General features: G+C 48.8%; 1 protein-coding gene across 8 annotated transcripts in view; it reads left to right on the top strand.

The window, feature by feature from the left end:
* Positions 1–18,030, top strand: part of FARP1 (FERM, ARH/RhoGEF and pleckstrin domain protein 1) — a 309,007-nt gene that overhangs the window by 280,518 nt on the left and 10,459 nt on the right. For all 8 annotated transcript variants that reach the window (XM_044927132.2, XM_044927129.2, XM_045162548.1 and 5 more), the window contains exons 17-19: positions 7,001–7,082; positions 12,093–12,330; positions 14,419–14,549. In XM_044927132.2, the coding sequence (XP_044783067.2) occupies positions 7,001–7,082; positions 12,093–12,330; positions 14,419–14,549 (451 nt within the window). The remainder of the gene's footprint in view (positions 1–7,000; positions 7,083–12,092; positions 12,331–14,418; positions 14,550–18,030) is intronic.

Here is an 18,030-nt window from a genome sequence, read left to right as displayed (position 1 = left end):
TGGGTATAAGATCAGCCACAGGAATATATTGTACAATATGGGGAATGGAGCCAATATCTTGTAGTAACTGTAAGTGGGTTGTAACCTTTAAAAATTATATTAAAAAGAACGAATAGTACTCATTACACCAAACACAGGGCCCACCACACAACAGTTGCTCAAAATACATAGGAAACAAATTCATGAAAATGTCTTGGTTTCCTCTGGGGTAAATCGTAAAGATGATTTAGTTTGTTGTTGTGTTTCAAAGGCTCAAAGCAGAAGGGCGCCTGGCAAATGATGATGGACCGAGCTTTTACACTTAGAAAATCTGTATTCACATGCAAAGTCTGCAGCATGTTAATATTAAAAATAAAATACCGTTAGTGCTTTCCACCAGGGAAGCTGTCCAGAGTCACTGAGGTTGTATTCAAAACGCAGGACTCAAGGACGGGCCATCCGAGCCCTCTGCTCCCTGCTTCAGGCAGATCTACTTCTCTTGTGTAAAAGCTTTTGTTTGAAAATATTTTCACTGGTTTTTAAAAGAAGGTTGTGCAAAAAAGGTTTAAAATCATTACTTTCAAATTAAACCATGAAACTCACTGGAGACAAGGCAGTGTGATCTACCTGGAAAAAAGCTTGGAAGAATACACAGTGGAAAGAAGTTAGGGCAAGATGTGGATCGTGGATATACAATGGCGGGCAATACACTTTTTAATATAAATTAATTTAAAATTTCATCTTTGTTTCAAAGGCAAGAAAAACACTTTAAGGATGCTGGGATCTTCCCACTGTATCCTGCACAGACTAAGCTTCGCTCCCTCCCCCTAGGGGGCCAGTGGTGGTTGGTGATTGTTTCCTTTTAACACAGGAGTAAAATTGCCTGTTCTCAAGCATATGCAGGAGCTATTTTTCTTGAATTGTCTGCCTTGTTCCTGTCTATGTAGCCCACTGTGCTTGAAGAGCAAGCTACCGTTTTGTTTGTTTGTTTAGAAAAATGGAAATGATTTTCCCAATTGCAGGTGGATTTCTGCTGGAACACAGGCCACTGATGAGTTTGAAAGTGCCCTTCTGTTGTGCTGTGTTTTAATGCATGGCCGTCAACAGAACCAAACCCAGGTCTCATCTGGTGCTATCAAGCCTGCCTGTGAGTGGGCTGTAACTCTTGTGCCTCATATTGAACTGGACCTGGTAAACTTGGAAGAAGAAAAGCTATAGCTTTAGGCAAATCTATAATGTATGCATAGCTGACAAGCACAAGGTAGCTGAGGGCTTGAGGCTGCCGTGTCTACCTGAGCCAGAGGACAGGATGGTTGCGTACCTGTCGCTACTGGGGGGAAATAGTGTCCCCCAGCCTAGCAAGAACGCCTCACAAATGCCTTCCCTGCAAGTGGCAGTGCGAATTAACGTTCACATTCATGAGGTTTCTCCTCTCCGGGGATTTCAAAAGCTATTGAAATTCATCAAAGAATATTGAAATCCACATCTATTACATGCAGCTAATATATATATACACACACATATGAAATCTATTACTCTGGCTAATTCGTTGCTTTTTGAACCCAGCTGCCCTTCCTACCCTACATATTAGTGGAAGATTTGTCTTTACTCATTTGCTCACTTACATATTCTTTTATTTAGATACACATAGACATACAGATACATAGATGCATAGCTTCCCAGGTGGTGCTAGCGATAAAGAACCCGCCTGCCAATGCAAGAGGTTCCCTGGAGGAGGGTGTGACAACCCACTCCGGTATTCTTGCCGGGAAAATCCCATGGAGAGAGACGCCTGGCGGGCTACAGTCCATAGCGTCGAACAGAGTCAGACACAACTAAAGCAATTTAGCACAATAACAGCACAGATACACACACACACAGACATAATTACAGCCTCTTCCCCCCCCCCCCCCCCACTTAGAATCATAGGAACCACAAGGAATGGTAAGAATTAGGGCATGATGTTTGTTTTGCAAATGAGGCCTAAAAATTCACAAAGTTAAATCTATTTTCTTGGAGTCAGAGAGCACCCTGACCCAGAGCTGAGTTGAAAAAGTCAGCCCTTTTAGCTCCAAGATATGTGGTTTTGCTTTTATGTTTTAATCTAATGAGCTGATTCTTTGCTTTGTTGTGAGAGGGAGGAAAGGGTGGAGCCTTGGTCTGTCTGTAGTGGTGAATGAAACATTTACAGAGGGTCTGGAAGAGTCAGAGATTCTGTGTGTGTGTGTGTTCAACCTTGTGCTGAGACAACACTTAGTTGTGCCCTGGAGCACGTTAATCATGGTGCACAGGTCAGAATTCAGCATCTGGGAGGCTTCTTGGTACATGGGTTTCCAGTGCGAAATTGTCAAAAGAATTTTCCGCTGCCTTGTCGCACAGTAATTAGCCAGACAGTGAATGCGCAGCCCCACCTTCCCAACAAGGACCCTTTTCTTGTGAGGTTAACATCCAGAGGCTGTTCCGGAAGAGCTGTAATTACTTTTCCATGTTCTCCGTAATCAAGTGAGCTTTTAGCTCCTTACAATAAGGCCAATGCACAGGACTTGCGGGTTCGCTGGCGTTCACATGCAGAGGAAGCGTAAGCATGACCGTAATTCTCTACGGAGCAGCCGGGGCGCAGGTCTCACCCCCTTTCCCGAGGACTGACTCCGTGTTCCGCCCCTGCTGAGTGCCAGCCTGGTTTCATCACGTGGCCTCAGTCTGCCCCCACTCAGTGGATTGACTGGGCACAGAGGATCCGTGATGCCATCCCAGAGCAGTTTCCCAAATGAAATAAAGACTCTGAAGACTGAGGGAGACAGATAAGGTTCTGCCGGCCAGCCAAAGCAGGAAGGAAGGTTCCCCCTTGCGTCTGGGTTTTAGCATCAGTGCACTTCTCTTTTGATAAAGAGTTGATAATGGAAGAAAGGAAGTGAAGTCAATCCAGCTTGGCCTCCATCACCACTCCCTGCCCCTCCTCCCTGCCCGCTCCACTGCTCCTGGTTTTCCGTGGGTCAGGATGCTGTCTGTGAGAGACAGAAGATTGTTCACTACCAGTGGCAGCCAAGACCCCCAATTCTCCCCCCGCCCAGTCCAGAGCATTCTCACTAAAATATCTAGATGATGTCCTTTGGATGAACTGAAGACCTGTCTCATGTGCGTTGCCAAGTGGCATGCCCATTTGGAAGTTCTGGGTCAGTGATTTAGGTTCCGAGATGATAGCTGCATACCTGGAAATCAAGCATAAGTTGTGTCTTCCCTCTGTTTATTGAAACCAGGCTGTTCTAGTTCAGCAGTTCGGTCCTTCTGTGTTCAGATGTGGTGGAGAGGGAAGGAGAATTTCCCAGCTCCTAAGAGAGCTTCGCCGTGTTGCTGAAGGTGCGAGGTTGGGTGGTTCTGAACAGCAGGAAGCCTCCATTTCTGGCAGGAGCTCCTTCCTGCGCGAAGTGTGTAAGGAGAAGAAGCAACCTGTAAATTCACAACTGCACCATGCACTCACACAGGATCCATAGAATAGCCAAACGATAAACATCTGTGTTGTGACCCAATTAAGAACCTTTCGCCAAAGATCCAAAGAACCACACCCCTGTAGCTGATGGGGTGGAATAATTTCTGATCATAAGTAGAGAGCTGAATGCTGTCTCAGGAGGAGAAAGGGAAAGTGTCAGCTGCTCAGTCGTGTCCAACAACTCCATGGACCGTAGCCTGCCAGGCTCCTCTGTCCATGGGTTTCAACAAGCAAGAATACTGGAGTGGGTAGCTATTCTCTTCTCCAAGGGATCTTCCTGGTCCAGGATCGAACCTGGGTCTCCTGCATTAGCAGGTAGATTTTTTACCATCTGAGCCACCAGGGGAGTCTAGTCTAAGTCAGAGGCTGGAGCATTCTCCACCGAGGCTGCTTTGGGGGAGAATGACCCGATGGATGGGGATGAGGGAGGCAGACCAGTGTGGATAACTGAGGCTCCTGGCTTGAGGCTGAGGCAGGACAGTTGCTTCATTAAGGAACAAAATGGAGGAAGGAGATTAGATTTTGGCAGCAAGATAAATACCTCTGTGCAGAATCTCTTGAGTTTGAGATTCCTATGAGGTGGCTTCCCTTGGAGCTTAGTTGGTAAAGATCTGCCTGCAATGCAGATTCCTGGGTTCAATTCCTGGGTCAGGAAGATCCCCTGGAGGAGGAAATGGCAACCCGCTTCAATATTCTTGCCTGGAGAATGCCCATGGACAGAGGAGCCTGGCAGGCTACAGTCCATGGGGTCGCAAGAGTCGGACATGACTGAGTGACTAAGCCACCACATACACTGTGTCGTCTTCATATCCACCACCATGAGGTCACTCGGGCAGCAACCTCTGAAAGTCATAAAATACAGGGCCTGGGTCAGTAACTACATAGCTCATTGAGGTTAGATGTGGCATCGTGAGTTGAAACCATGGAGACTAGAAAGGCTTGCTTAGGGAGAGGTAGAAATGAAGAGAGAGAAGATAGCCAGGGATGGGTTTTCAAAAACAGAAACAGATTAGGAATGGTCTGAAGAGGAGGGCTTGGCAAACAGGGCTGAAGATGTCACCTGGAGAGAAACCAGAGAGCAGGGCCAGGGCGTTTGGGACCAACCAGCCGCGCGTGGGTGACCAGGAGCAGGAGTGGCAGTACTTCCTTGGTGGATTAGGTAACTCAGAGCAGCGGCAGTGTTGCACAGAGCCATTTCAGGCAGTGGCGAGAAGAGAAGCTCTGCTTCAATCAGAAGAGAAGTGCGTAGTAATTGAGGCCATCGGCCAGCTTGTTTGTCTTGGCAGCTAAGAGGAAGCAGAAGGATTGAGGAATTCTGCATCGGGGTGGAAAAGAATGGAATAGGTTAACAAGAGGACAGCCCTTCTAGAAAAATGATACAGATGAACTTATTGGTAAAGCAGAAAGAGACACAGATGCAGAGAACAAGTGTACCGCGACACCAGGGCAGAGAGAGAGAGAGAGGGTGGGATGAATTGGGAAATTGGGGCTGACATAAACCCACTACTGTGGATAAAATAGGTAACCACTAAGAACCTACTGCAGAGCACAGGGAACTCTGGTCAATGCTGTGTGGTGACCTAAATGGGAAGGAAGTCCAAAAAAAAGAGGATGTGTTTATACATGTAACTGATTTACTTTGGTGTACAGTAGAAACTAACAGCATTGTAAAGCAACTATATTCCAATAAATATTAATTAAAAAAGAGAAAGACAGCCATAAAAGACCCTGGCAGGGGCTGGGAACATCGTGGGCACCCTTGCTCCTTTTATTTTATAGAAGCTTTAATGCCCTGATGGGTCTGGCTGCTTCTCTCTCCTGTGATGTAATTCCTCGTCTACGCTCAGTTATAAACGGTGGAGTACGTGGTGTTGTCACTGCTTGGTGTGGGGAGAGGGGAGCTAGGAGAGGAGCCAGTCTTCCTGTTTGTCTGCTCCGACGTTTCTACCTCCTTCAGTGCTAAGTCCCTTCAGTTGAGTCCAACTCTTTGTGACCCCATGGACTGCAGCCCACCAGGCTCCTCTGGCCATTGGATGCTCCAGGCAGGAATACTGGAGTGGGTTGCCATGCCCTCCTCCAGGGGATCTTCCCAACCCATGGATCGAACCCACATCTCCTACATCTCGGGCGTTGGCAGGTGGGTTCTTTACCACTAGCACCGCCTGGAAAGCCTCACTCAGTCCCTTCCTCCCTGCCCTCCTCTCCCCATCCCGAGAGCCTTGCTGTGTGAGAGGTTGAACAGGTAGTTCTGGAAAGCTCCTAGTGCCGAGGGGAAGGGGGCATTAGCCTCCCGGTGCTGGAGGCTTCAGGCAGCAGCGTCTGTGGTTGTGAATTACTGTCCTCCACACTCGGGGTGCAGGTATTTTACTCCACCCTGAGCACGTCTCACCTCCCTGCCCAGATGTTTACCTTTTTTTCATTTTTAGTTTGTCCCTTTTCCTTAAATTGGCTTCTGGCTGTCCTGAACAGTTGAAGATATTAGCCAGGTTCGTTGTTGAAAAATCATGTTTTAAGTTTCTCTGGGAGATTCAGCGGGTTAATTAGCAGATATGCACAGGTATGGTGGCTAGAAGCGTATAGGCTGGGTTCCTGGGCTCGGGTCCAAGCTCCAGCCTTGTGATCACTGACATTAGACATGTTGCTTGGTTTCTTTGTGCCTCAGTATTTAGCTGTTTAAAGGGGGTGATGGTGGTACCTGGTCACAAGGCTGCCAAGAGGATTCAGTGACTGGTCAGTGCCTGTAATATGCTCAGCACTGTGTGGTCAGTGCTCAGTAACTGAAGCTGCCATTATTATTAATAATATTCCTTTACTCACTGCTGTTTAAGCCCCTAGATTATCAATATTGGATACAGCCTAGAGCCAAAGAGAAATTAATATATACCCAGATGCTCCATTCAAAACACCCATGTCTTTGTCTTCTGCCACCCAGCATGTCCGGGGGACCCCTGACCCATCTCAATACCTGGGACCCCATCCTGCCCTCTTCTGGGTCGTTCTTCACATAGCCACCTCTGTAAGGGGGTCTCCTGCACGCCCTCATTTATATTTTTCTCTTGCCAAGGGCTTTTCACACAGCCCTTTGTCTGCTTCAGGTAAGGACTCTTGGGAGCAGAAACCTTGGTTTTTGAGGCTAAGCCTGGCTTCTTACAAGTGTCTGTTAGTCTCTGTCTGTGAGAAAGAATCAGTTTCATGAGCTTGTTCCTGCAAGTCATCTCCTCATTCTAACGCTGAGAAAATCACCCAAGTGTGGATGGAAAAAGAAATGTAAAATGAGATCAAATTAAAGTGAACAGATGTGGCTCTTCCCTGCCACTTTCAGAGCACAAGTGGACTTCTTTGTCTGCAGGAGGACTGGGGTCATTTTGAAGTCTCCTTCTAGCGCCGATGTCCTGTGAGACAGAGAAAGCAAAATACAGATAGGTCAGTGGATTGGAAGATGTGAAGGTTGATGGTTTGTCATCTGGGGGCTGGCACGTTGATCCAGTCATGTTTTCACTGCTAACGCTTTGGTTTCCAACCCTTTGCTCCCAGGGAAGGCCGCTCGAATGCCCACATCAGAGGAGATTACCAAAGAATTGGAGACGTGATGCTGAAGAACATTCAGGGGATGAAGGTAAGCTGCTGGGGCGGGAAGGGAGGTGGGGGCGGGGCTCCCCTGGGAACATAACTCGGACTGTGATCCCCGCCTGTGATTCGCATCTGCATATAGTACAGCTTTGGGGGAACTCCTGCCTCCTCTGGATAATTTTATTTGGCGGCATAAAAGACAATCTAGTTCAGTACTTTTCCAAAGCTCTGTGTTGTAACCAGAACAACAGGTATTCTCTATGAGTCATTTGAAAAAAGCTGTGTAAACAAACATTGGTTGACTGAGCATTTCACTGGTAGTCAGTTGTTTTGGCTTCTTCGACAGAAATATTGGATTCAGAGCTATGTAGGAATTCCAGGCAAGTCTGTGACTTTCAGTCAGTTTATAAGGTAAATATATTTTTGACCATTAAATGATACCTGACACCAAAGAATGAAAGTCTCCCAAAATGTTGGGACAGTGAACCATAGTCTGCCTCTTGTTTGAAATCTTCCCACCTCTTAGGTCTGAAATTTCATTTTTGCCTTTCGCTCGAATCCATTAGTAATTCCTTTAAAAATGGAATGTTTTAACTCACACAATTTGTCTTTCAAATATGAATACATCTGTGTGTGTGAGTCAGTCAGTTGTGTCTGACTCTGCAACCCCATGGACTGTAGTCCGCCAGGCTTCTGTGTCCTTGGAGTTCCCCAGGCAAGAATACTGGGGTAGGTAGCCAAATCAACCCTGAATATGCATTGGAAGGACTGATGCTGAGGTTGACTACTTGATGCAAAGAGCTGACACCCTGGGAAAGACTGTGGTGCCGGGAAAGATTGAGGGCAGGAGGAGAAGGGGGAGACAGAGGATGAGATGGTTGAATGGCATCACCAACGCAATGGATATGAGTTTGAGCAAACTGCAGGAGATAGTGAAGGACAGGGAAGCCTGGTGTGCTGCAGTCCATGGGGTCGCAAAGACTGCGTCCATGGGTCAGACATGACTGAGTGACTGAACAACAACATTCATTCCCTTCTCCGGGGGATCTTTCCAACCCAGGGATCAGACCTGGGTGTCGTGCATTACAGATGGCTTCTTTACTGTCTGAGCCACCAGGGAAGCCTGAATACATTTGTAGTTAACGTTTTAAAGCAATCTTCCCGTAGCTCAGCCTCCAAAGCCTAACAACCTTAACTGTTAACTAAGCTTGTCGTTTAATCTCTAAGTCGTGTCTGACTCTGCGACCTCTGTCCATGGGATTTCCCAGGCAAGAATACTGGAATGGGTTGCCATTTCCTTCTCCAGGGGTTCTTCCCAACCGAGGGATCAAACCTGCATCTCGTGCATTGCAGGCGAATTCTTTACCCCCTGAAGAAGGCAGGTTGCCTGTGCCGTCACCATTTCAGTCCATCAGCCGTTCTGTCTGTCTGTATCTACCATCCATCCACACTAGCTGAGAGCCTACAATGTCTAAAGCACTTGTGGAGTTACCGTTATTGTTGAGGTTTGAAAGTGTCCCACCCCCTCGGGATAGCCCTGGAGTTCTCCCTGTTTACCAGCTCCCCTTGCGACCCTCCCACGGAAGGGTGCCCTTGCTTAGACTAGACATCCACGCTCCTCTCCGGTCACCTAGCACCTAAAACCCCCTAAAAATAGACCTGATTTCCGCCCAGGGCAATTCTTCCCCCTCCATCTAGTGAGCTGGCATTTTTGCATTTAGTCGGCTTCCTTGGCCGTGCTGGCATTTTAATTACTGTGCCAACGCCGCAAGCATTTATGGCACGGAACTCTGTGCAAACAGAATAAAAATAGATGGGGAGGCTTAGACTCTGGCAGCGTTTTAGAGAAATTGGTTTTTCTTTTATTTTTATTTTTTATTGTGGCTGTTATTGTCGGTTATAGGGAATTTTTATAAAGCGTGGAGGGGAGCAGCCGAAGGTTCCAGAGAAGTGCCAACGTTGGCACTTCTGTCTGCAGTGCTTCGCACAGGCTCCAGCTCGCAGTCTTTCCTGCCCATCCCCCTACCCGGGCGTCCACCTGCACACGTGCAGATGTTCAGCAGGGCTGGGGACATCACTGGCTTTTGTCCCTAGACCCTCCACATGGGATGAGCAAGCCGGCCAGGGCTCCAATCCCGCCTAAAAGTCAGAGGCACCCAGCTGGTGATCTCTCACCCGGGCTGAAATGTTCTACTGGCAGCATCAGCATTTCACAGTCCACACATGCAGAGGAGGCCCTCGCCTTGCACTTTGACCCTTCCCCTGTCGTCTAGGCTGTGACCTTCACCCCCCAGGCCCGGTCACCTCCTGCTCCCTCTCCTTGTTCATTTCCTAGCGCTTCCCTCCCTCTGGCTCTCCGTTCTCTTCCCCATGACTCACTGGCTACCTCTTATCCTCTCCAACCACCATTTACATCATGGCCACCCTGATGAGGCTCCAAACCCGCCTTGTTTCTCGGTGGTTTAGAGAATATAGTCCAGACTCTTAAAGCCTTCCCTGGACAGTTTTGCTAGATCCCTTAGCCCTCACCCACCCCACCCCATCCTTAATATTCTACTCTGTGCTCCAAGGACCTTGCACCCACCTCTCCAGGCACTCAGGGCCTTGCAAGGCGAACCCCTGCCCGAGCGGGATGCCTGCGGCAATTCGTCTGTTCATTACTGCAGGCGGGCAGCGGGCCTCCTGGAGGTGCCGACTGTGTGTATGTAGTGACAGGACGGACACCCTCAAAAAAAGGGATTGCACGTGTGCAAACACTGCATAGAGCTACATGCACACACACCCATGCACACATACTACATATGCACACACAAGTTGAGGGTGTGTATAACCAGCTGAATGGATGCTGGACTCTCCCAGTGTCAGCAGCCTGGTTGGGCTCAGTGCTCAGTAGTTAGACAGGATGTGAGCGGGAGGGGAGGCTGGGGAAGAATGCGTAAGACCCCCTGCACTTGCCTTTGCAACTTCTGTGAATCTATATGGGGCTTCCCTGGTGGCTCAGCGGTGAAGAATCCACCTGCAATGCAGGAGATGCAGGTTTGATCCCTGGGTTGGCAAGATCCCCTGGAGGAGGAAATGGCAACTCACTCTAGTATTCGTGCCTGGATGGGAGGGCAAAGAGTCAGACACGACTGAAGCAACTCAGCACAGCCCGCATGAATCTATATATTTTTTAAATCACCAAATAAACTCAACAGGGAGACCACGTGATAATGGCTAAGGGGGACAGGAAGTCCGGGAGGAGGAAGAGTCACTAACTCAGCCTGGAGAGCAGGGAAATGAGCCTGAAAGGGGGTCCTTAGGAGCAGAGTGCCCCGTGCCATGGCTCTGGGTGCCAGAGCCCAGCACATTCAAGGGCAGGTTGTTCAGTAGTGCCCGGAGTGAGTAGCAAGAAGCCACAGTGGAGGGGCAGGAGAGCTCACTGATCAGGGCCCCATGCGCCCTGCGGAAGACTCTAGAGGTTGTCCTGAGATGGTGGGAGTTCTTGGGATATCCCAAGCAGGAGGCGATATGCTCTACTGCATTGGTGGAAGCTCCTTTTGGAGCCACTCGAAAATCAGGGGGCAGAAGTGAGGCAGAGACCCCGATGGAGACACCCTGGCAGTGGCCAGAACAAGGGCAGTGACCACCGGGCGAACCCAGGAACAGGCTTGCTGTTTGCAGGAGGTAGAATCTGTAGGTCTTGGCGAAGGACTCAAAACCTGAGGGCATCTGGAATCTTCTCCCGGTTTTTCTCTCTTGAGTAACAGGTGGCAGCACCCATCCTGCGTGAGAGGATCAGGGGGCAGCCTCAGTTGCAGTAGGGTGGGGGGAGTTAGGGGGTTGATGTCTGGACTCCTGGATTTTCAGCGCTTTGTGGGCTGTGGGAATGGAGATGCCAGGATTGGGAACCCAGATGATCTGGGAATTAGCACACAGATAGCCAGCTTCTGGGAATGAGGAGGAAGACAAGGACAATAGCTGCCATAAGGAATTAATCCCTTCTGGAATGCTCTATCAGACTTCTTACCCTGCAGCTGTCTCCACCACCACCCGTTAAAGGAAAACGATATTCAGCAACAGTCATTCAGCAACAGTCGTAAAGGATGGTAGAGCAGACTTTGTTCTGGACCTTTGCAGTAGGTGCGGGGATGCTGCAGGGGATTTTACAGTGGGAGAGAGACTGGAATCAGCTCTCAGTGCAGCGGGAATCTACAGCCAAGGATCAGGGCCAGGCTCAGAGGGTGAAAAAGTACTAGGAGGAAACATCAGGGTCGTGAGGGGGAATTCTAGCTGAACCAATCTAATGGGATTCTTAGGTGAAGACATCATCTGGCGGGCAGGGGCAGATGGAGACCCCCCCCCCAATGTCAAGGGTGACCAGATACCCAGGGTGGAGGGTTCTGGTTGAACTGACTTATAACAGGATTCTAAAACTGGATGGTACATGGAAGTGTACAGCCCAGCCTGGGAGAAGGTTCAGGAGCCTGACAACAAGTTTGCCCAAGCAAAGGATCTCGGCCAGACCCCAGGAGAGAAGGACTGAGGCTCATCACTCCCATCCGCTCCCCAGAATCCAGCAGAGCAGGTGTCTCACGGCAGATGCTCAGTTATTACACAAGTGAAGGGGAGGGAGCCAAACAGAAACATGTACTTTTCACTATGTGATGTTTATTGAGTGGCCCTGGCCTCTTTGTCATTTTCTTTGTGACATTTAGGAGAAAACCCCAAGCCCCCTGAAGGCACTCCCATTCATTTATTTCCCCTGAGTTTCACCAGTCTTGTTTTAAAAGGATACTTACATCTCTAGTGTTCCATATACATCTCAAATATTTTATGATCCCTGCGTATTTTAAACTGCTCTGTGCTTTTATAGAGCTTTTTTTATTTCATCTTGAGAACTTAAATAGTGAAATATTAAAAGCATGAGATTAAACAAGTAGGATGAGATAATGAAAGCAAAGGTGATGCCTTGGGAGAGTCAGGCTGGGGTGGACCACGTGGCTGAGCCAGACTCCGCTGGTCTCCCTGGCCCCGCCCCCTCCCGGCCCCGCCCCCTCCATGTCTTCCCCACCAGCAACTGGCTGCTCACTTGTGGAAGCACAGCGAGGCGCTGGAGGCGCTGGAGACCGGCATCCGGGGCTCCCGGCGGCTGGAGAGCTTGTGCCGAGACTTCGAGCTGCAGAAGGTGTGCTACCTGCCGCTCAACACCTTCCTCCTGCGCCCGCTGCACCGGCTCATGCACTACAAGCAGGTCCTGGAGCGATTGTGCAAACACTACCCGCCCAGCCACAGCGACTTCAGGGACTGCCGAGGTGAGTGGGCGGGTGTGTTGGGGGTCGAGAGCGGGGAGGTCTCTGGGGTTGTGTCCCAAGCCGGGCAGACTCGCTTTGTAGGACCTGGGCCGGTATTTTCTGTCCCTCTTGGTCTGTCCTGTTAGGCAGTAATGATTCGCTTCTCTTCTCCATCCTCTTGCCTGCATTTTCTCCTTCTGTCCTGGGTGGTTAGTGCAAAGAATCCTGGAGAAGCTCCACTTAGAGTCCGTCCCTTCCGAAAAGCTTCCATTCACCTACACGGTAGAAGCTCATCACTGTGCCCTTGGATGGGCCACTGGAAATGGCTGGTAACAAACACTACTCGTGGCTGCAGGGCATCCGCGAGGTCACCACACTGAGCATTTCAGGTGTATCAGCTCTCAGTCTTCGAGAAATGCCTACAAGATACTGGTGAGCTCATTTTACATATGGGGACCGCTGAGACCAGAGAGGTTAAGGAGCCTTCCCAGAGTCACACAGCTGCAAAGTAAACAGCTGGTAACCTAAACCCAGAACCCACATTCTTGACCATCCTTCCCTACCAGCTGATGATGCTATTACTCACTGACCCTCGCTCAGCACCTGGGCCAGGTACTCTGCCAGGTATCTTTCTCACATTAACACCTTTACTCCTTTAACGACCCCATGAGAGAAGGGTTATTATCCTATTTTATAGCTAAGAAAACGGGCTTCCGAGGGGGTAAAGGATTTGTGAGCGTTGCTCAGCTGGCCAAAGATGGGAGTTGCCACTCTAGCCCATGCTTTCCCCACTGTGTCACGCATCGTCTTTTTGAATTTACATCCTCTTCTCGTGTTTGTGGTCTGTTACCGTCTGCGCTCCCTGGCCTGAACTTGTAGCCCTGGGGGCCAGGACACTCTGCAGCCAGTCTGTACACAGTGCACCCTCTCCAGGTGGTTCTTGACAGATTATGAGACTTTGCACACCCGTCAGTATGACACGATATGTGTCTCTTGCCTAAAGTATGTAAATTTAATCTTGGTTTTTAGAAAGGCAACCCAAGGGAAGATTTCATAGAGTAATGAAGACATTGTTTCCTGGTAGCTCAGTTGGTAAAGAATCTGCCTGCAGTGCAGGAGACCCGGGTTCAATCCCTGGGACAGGAAGATCCCCTGGAGAAGGAAATGGCAACCCACTCCAGTATTTTTGGCCTGAGAATCCCATGGACAGAGGAGCCTGGCGGGCTACAGTCCATGGGGTTGCAAGAGTCGGACATGACTCAGTGACTAAACCACCAATACCACCACCAGTGAAGACACTGGTAATTCGTGCAACAGGAACAGAAATGGCTCGAGACGTGGTTTTGACTTGCTTTAGACAACAGTCTTTAAACCATGCAGCCTCACGCCTTGGCATATTCCATTCCTTCCGCTTGGACTCCCCACCACCACCTCCTGGTCCTTTCCCTGGCAGAATCCTCCTCCTCCTCCTCCTCTAAGGCTCAAGTCTGTGCCTGACCCTCAAGGCCTCAACCCTGAATGTCCGTGAGTGTAGGGGAGATGTGCCCAATATTGGAAAAGTTAGTTGCAGTTTTTCTTTGCAGCCATCGTGGTAAACACTATAATAAATGAGCACAGAAGGACAAACCAGGACATGCTGGAGTGTTTGTTGCCCAGAAGTGTTACACTGTCAGCTGGACTCTCTGCCAGAAAGCTCTCTCCTTCACCCGGGATTTTTCTGTGGCCTCTTTGCTCGCTCTGCTCTTTCCAGCTAACAGGGAGGGGAGAAAAATATCTGCCTTGGGGGCAAAATTCCAGGCACTCTTACGCCCTCACTGCTGCCCCTTTATGCCAACAAGTAATTCTGACTCCACCACCGAGCTCTGAAGGGCGCACTGACGTTTTCAAGATGGTTTGCGGGAAACTAAAGCAAGCAAATCAATACATAAAATAAATCACGCAGTTTTTATTATCACTCAAAAATAGCGGTGTCTTCCCTAGAAGGAAGGTTTCTCACATGGTTCAGCTACCAGAGGCTATTACCCTGGAGAATGAAGCTTCAAGATGTAAGGGGAAATGACCCTTGTCTGCTGTGACTGCTGCAATTTTTGCGTCTGTTTCCCTCCTCAGCTGCTTTGGCAGAGATCACGGAAATGGTGGCCCAGCTTCACGGTACGATGATCAAGATGGAGAATTTCCAGAAGCTGCATGAACTCAAGAAAGATTTGATTGGCGTTGACAATCTTGTGATCCCAGGAAGGGTAAGTTCTCTCTGTATGCTCTGGAGGTGGAGCCAGAAAGAACGTGTTTACTAAGTCACTTTAGTCGTGTCCAGCTCTTTGCAACCCCATGGACTACAGCCCACCGGGCTCCTCTGTCCCTGGGGTTCTCCAGGCCAGAATACTGGAGTGGGTTGCCACATCCTCCTCCAGGGGATCTTCCCGACCCAGGGATCAAACCCGTGTCTCTTATGTCTCCTGCATTGGCAGCCAGGCTCTTTACCACTAGCGCCACCTGGCAAACCCCAAGAAAGACTTGCAGTGACTTACATTGGAGCCTTTTGAATACGGACACCCCAAAATTAAAATTCTGAAGTGGCTTTCTTCCCCAGACAGGGAGACAACTGGGGAAAATGCCTTGAATATTACAGTGGCAATTCAGAAATTTTGGGTCAGAAGAAGATAAATGAATCCTTCAACCTCATATTCTGCTTTTTCTCCTTATTGGTTGATATGCTTATATTCTTTTTCCCCACCATATTCTGAGAGGCTTTGAGATTGCTTGTTAAACAAAAAAAAATTAGGTAAATGAAGATGGAAAAAAAGGAAAAAAATTTTTTTAAGAGTTGGGTAGAGGATTTCCCGGTGGTCCAGGGGTTAGTTCAGACCCCATGCTTCCACTGCAGGGGGCACAGGCTTGATCACTGGTTGGGGAGGGATTCCCCCATGCTTTGTGGTGTGGGCCCCCCCAAAAAATAATTGGGTGAAGGGGCAATAGAAAGCAGAGAAGTTAGTGCATGAAAGTGTGCTATAAATTCCCATGTAAGTGGGAAAGTTAGAAATTAAAACTGTAGCCAGAACACAGTTCTGGGGGAGAGACACATTTCATTTAATGCTGTTTAACCTTTACTTCCCCATGGGGCTTCTCTGGTGGCTCAGACAGTAAAGAATCCACCTGCAATGCAGGAGGCCCAGGTTCAATCTGGAGAAGGCAATGGCACCCCACTCCAGTACTCTTGCCTGGAAAATCCCATGAATGGAGGAGCCTGGTAGGCTGCAGTCCATGGGGTCGCTAAGAGTGGGACACGACTGAGTGACTTCACTTTCACTTTTCACTTCCATACATTGGAGAAGGAAATGGCAACTCACTCCAGTGTTCTTGCCTGGAGAATCCCAGGGACGGGGGAGCCTGGTGGGCTGCCGTCTATGGGGTCGCACAGAGTCGGACACGACTGAAGCGACTTAGCAGCAGCAGCAGCAGCAGCAGGTTCAATCCCTAGGTCAGGAAGATCCCCTGGAGAAGGGAATGGCAACCCACTCCAGTGTTCTTGGAGAACTCCATGGACGGAGGATACCGTCCATGGAGTCACAAGGAGTCAGACACAACTGAGTGACTTAACACTTTAACTTTCTCCATGCGCATGACAGGTAGGTCATTCACAGTACAGGACCGCAATATCAAACATGCTCCCTCCAGGCCAATGGGCATTTTAAACATACAGGGTAACCTACCTTTTTCCAACTCTCTTCCTAGGAAACAGTCATTGACCAGGAATTAAAAACAGTTGCTCCATCTCATCAGGTCTCTATATGGGAACTTTCTCTACCAGCTCTCCTGTCTCAAACTACACCTAACCCAGATTCAGAGGGGCATTTTATTTTAGCTTCTTTGATCTGTTATACCTGCCTTAAACTTCAGACAAATACCCCTCATCCTTTTGGGTATTGGGTCTTTCTGTTGGGAAGCCTAATTACAAAGCTGGGCAGGGTATCAGCTATAAAACGTTGTCAGAAGAGTTATGTGGTAACTGTCTGCTGGAAATTAAAGCTGGGACTTAACTTCAGCTCTGCTGGTGAGAAAATTCTGCCAGGACTCAGCACATCACAACCCGTGTTCACCCATCCATGCAGAAGCCTTTAAAGCCTTGCAGAATCGGTATAATTTTCTCTTAACTTCGGATGTTATAAAATACTTAACATATTATATGCTACACGGCAAACAGAGCATCTGTAAGGAACTTATTTTGAGAAATAGTTTCCACGGTGCTGTGAAAAGAGCAGTGGAGTGGAGTAGGTGGCCCTGGGTTCAGTGTCTGGCTCCACCAGAACTGGACTGTCTCACCTACTGGGATGTTCCTTTCATTCTGTAACATGGGGACCATTTCTCTGTCATAGGTTGTGTGTGTATTAGTCACTCAGTCCGACTCTTTGTGACCCTATGGACTGTAGCCTGCCAGGCTTCTCTGCATGGGATTCTCCAGGCAAGAATACTGGAGTGGGTTGCCATTTCTTTCTCCAAATGACCACTGCTGCTAAGTTACTTCAGTCGTGTTCGACTCTGTACGACCCCATAGACGGCTGCCCACCAGGCTCCCCTATCCCTGGGATTCTTCAGGCAAGAACACTGGAGTGGGTTGCCATTTCCTTCTCCAATGCATGAACGTGAAAAGTGAAAGTGAAGTTGCTCAGTCGTGTCCCACTCTTCGCAACCCCATGGACTGCAGCCTACCAGGCTCCTCCATCCACGGGATTTTCCAGGCAAGAGTACTGGAGTGGGGCGCCATTGCCTTCTCTGCCAAATGACCACAGCCTGCTGTTAGTCATATGGATCCAGCCCACAGTTGCGGGAGTTTTCCTTTTGGTAGACGAGAGGCTAAGTTTTTGATTGAGACATAGCTCATCACTCTGATTGAGTCTGAGTGACCCCAGAAGAACATTTAACTCTACGGCCAGGGTCAGAGCAGGTATTAATTAATTGGCCAGCTGACAGGAATATCAATCGTGACTGACTGAACATGACTTAACATTTTCCCTTTAAAGTAAATTTCCTCAGGGCCAACCAATTAGAACCTTGGAGCACAGAAATTCATCAAGGTAACCCAGAAATACTGGACACAGGTAACTGGCCACAAACCCGACAGTTGGATTGATTTCTAAAACTAGCATAGCATCATGCCTATGATAGAAAAGCATTTGATTCCTATGCAAAGGTCCAAGGAGGTATTATGGATCAAATGAGACTTAATCTGCAAAAACTAACATAGTAAATATGTTACCTTCCTCTTCTCCCACCTACACTCATTTGAAGAGACTACGTATATGCTTAGTATAACATAACTGAGTACACAGCACAGCCGGCTTCCCAGGGGGCTCAGCTGGTAAAGAATCCGCCCACAGTGCAGGAGACCTGGATTCCATCCCTGGGTTGGGAAGATCCCCTGAGGAGGGGAAAGGCTACCCACTCCAGTTCTTTGGCCTGGAGAATTCCATGGGGTGTATGGTTCCTGGGGTCACAAAGAGTCGGACACGACTGAGCCACTCGGGTTCCCTTTCACACTACAGCATTGTACGGGGCACAGACTTGTTTCACCAGATGTGGGCTCTGTTCACCCACTGACCAGGTGTGGGCAAGTTCCTTACTCATTTTGCTCCTCAGTTTCCTTATCTGAAAAATGGGGGTGAATTTACACATTTGTGCCTGGACCTAATATAAGCAGCCAGCACATGTCAGGAACACACCGTG

This window comes from Bubalus bubalis, chromosome 13 (assembly GCF_019923935.1).
Source record: "Bubalus bubalis isolate 160015118507 breed Murrah chromosome 13, NDDB_SH_1, whole genome shotgun sequence".
Taxonomy (NCBI): Eukaryota; Metazoa; Chordata; class Mammalia; order Artiodactyla; family Bovidae; genus Bubalus; species Bubalus bubalis.
The sequence above is the reverse complement of the archived record's forward strand: the minus strand, read 5'-3'. Positions and strand labels throughout refer to the sequence as shown.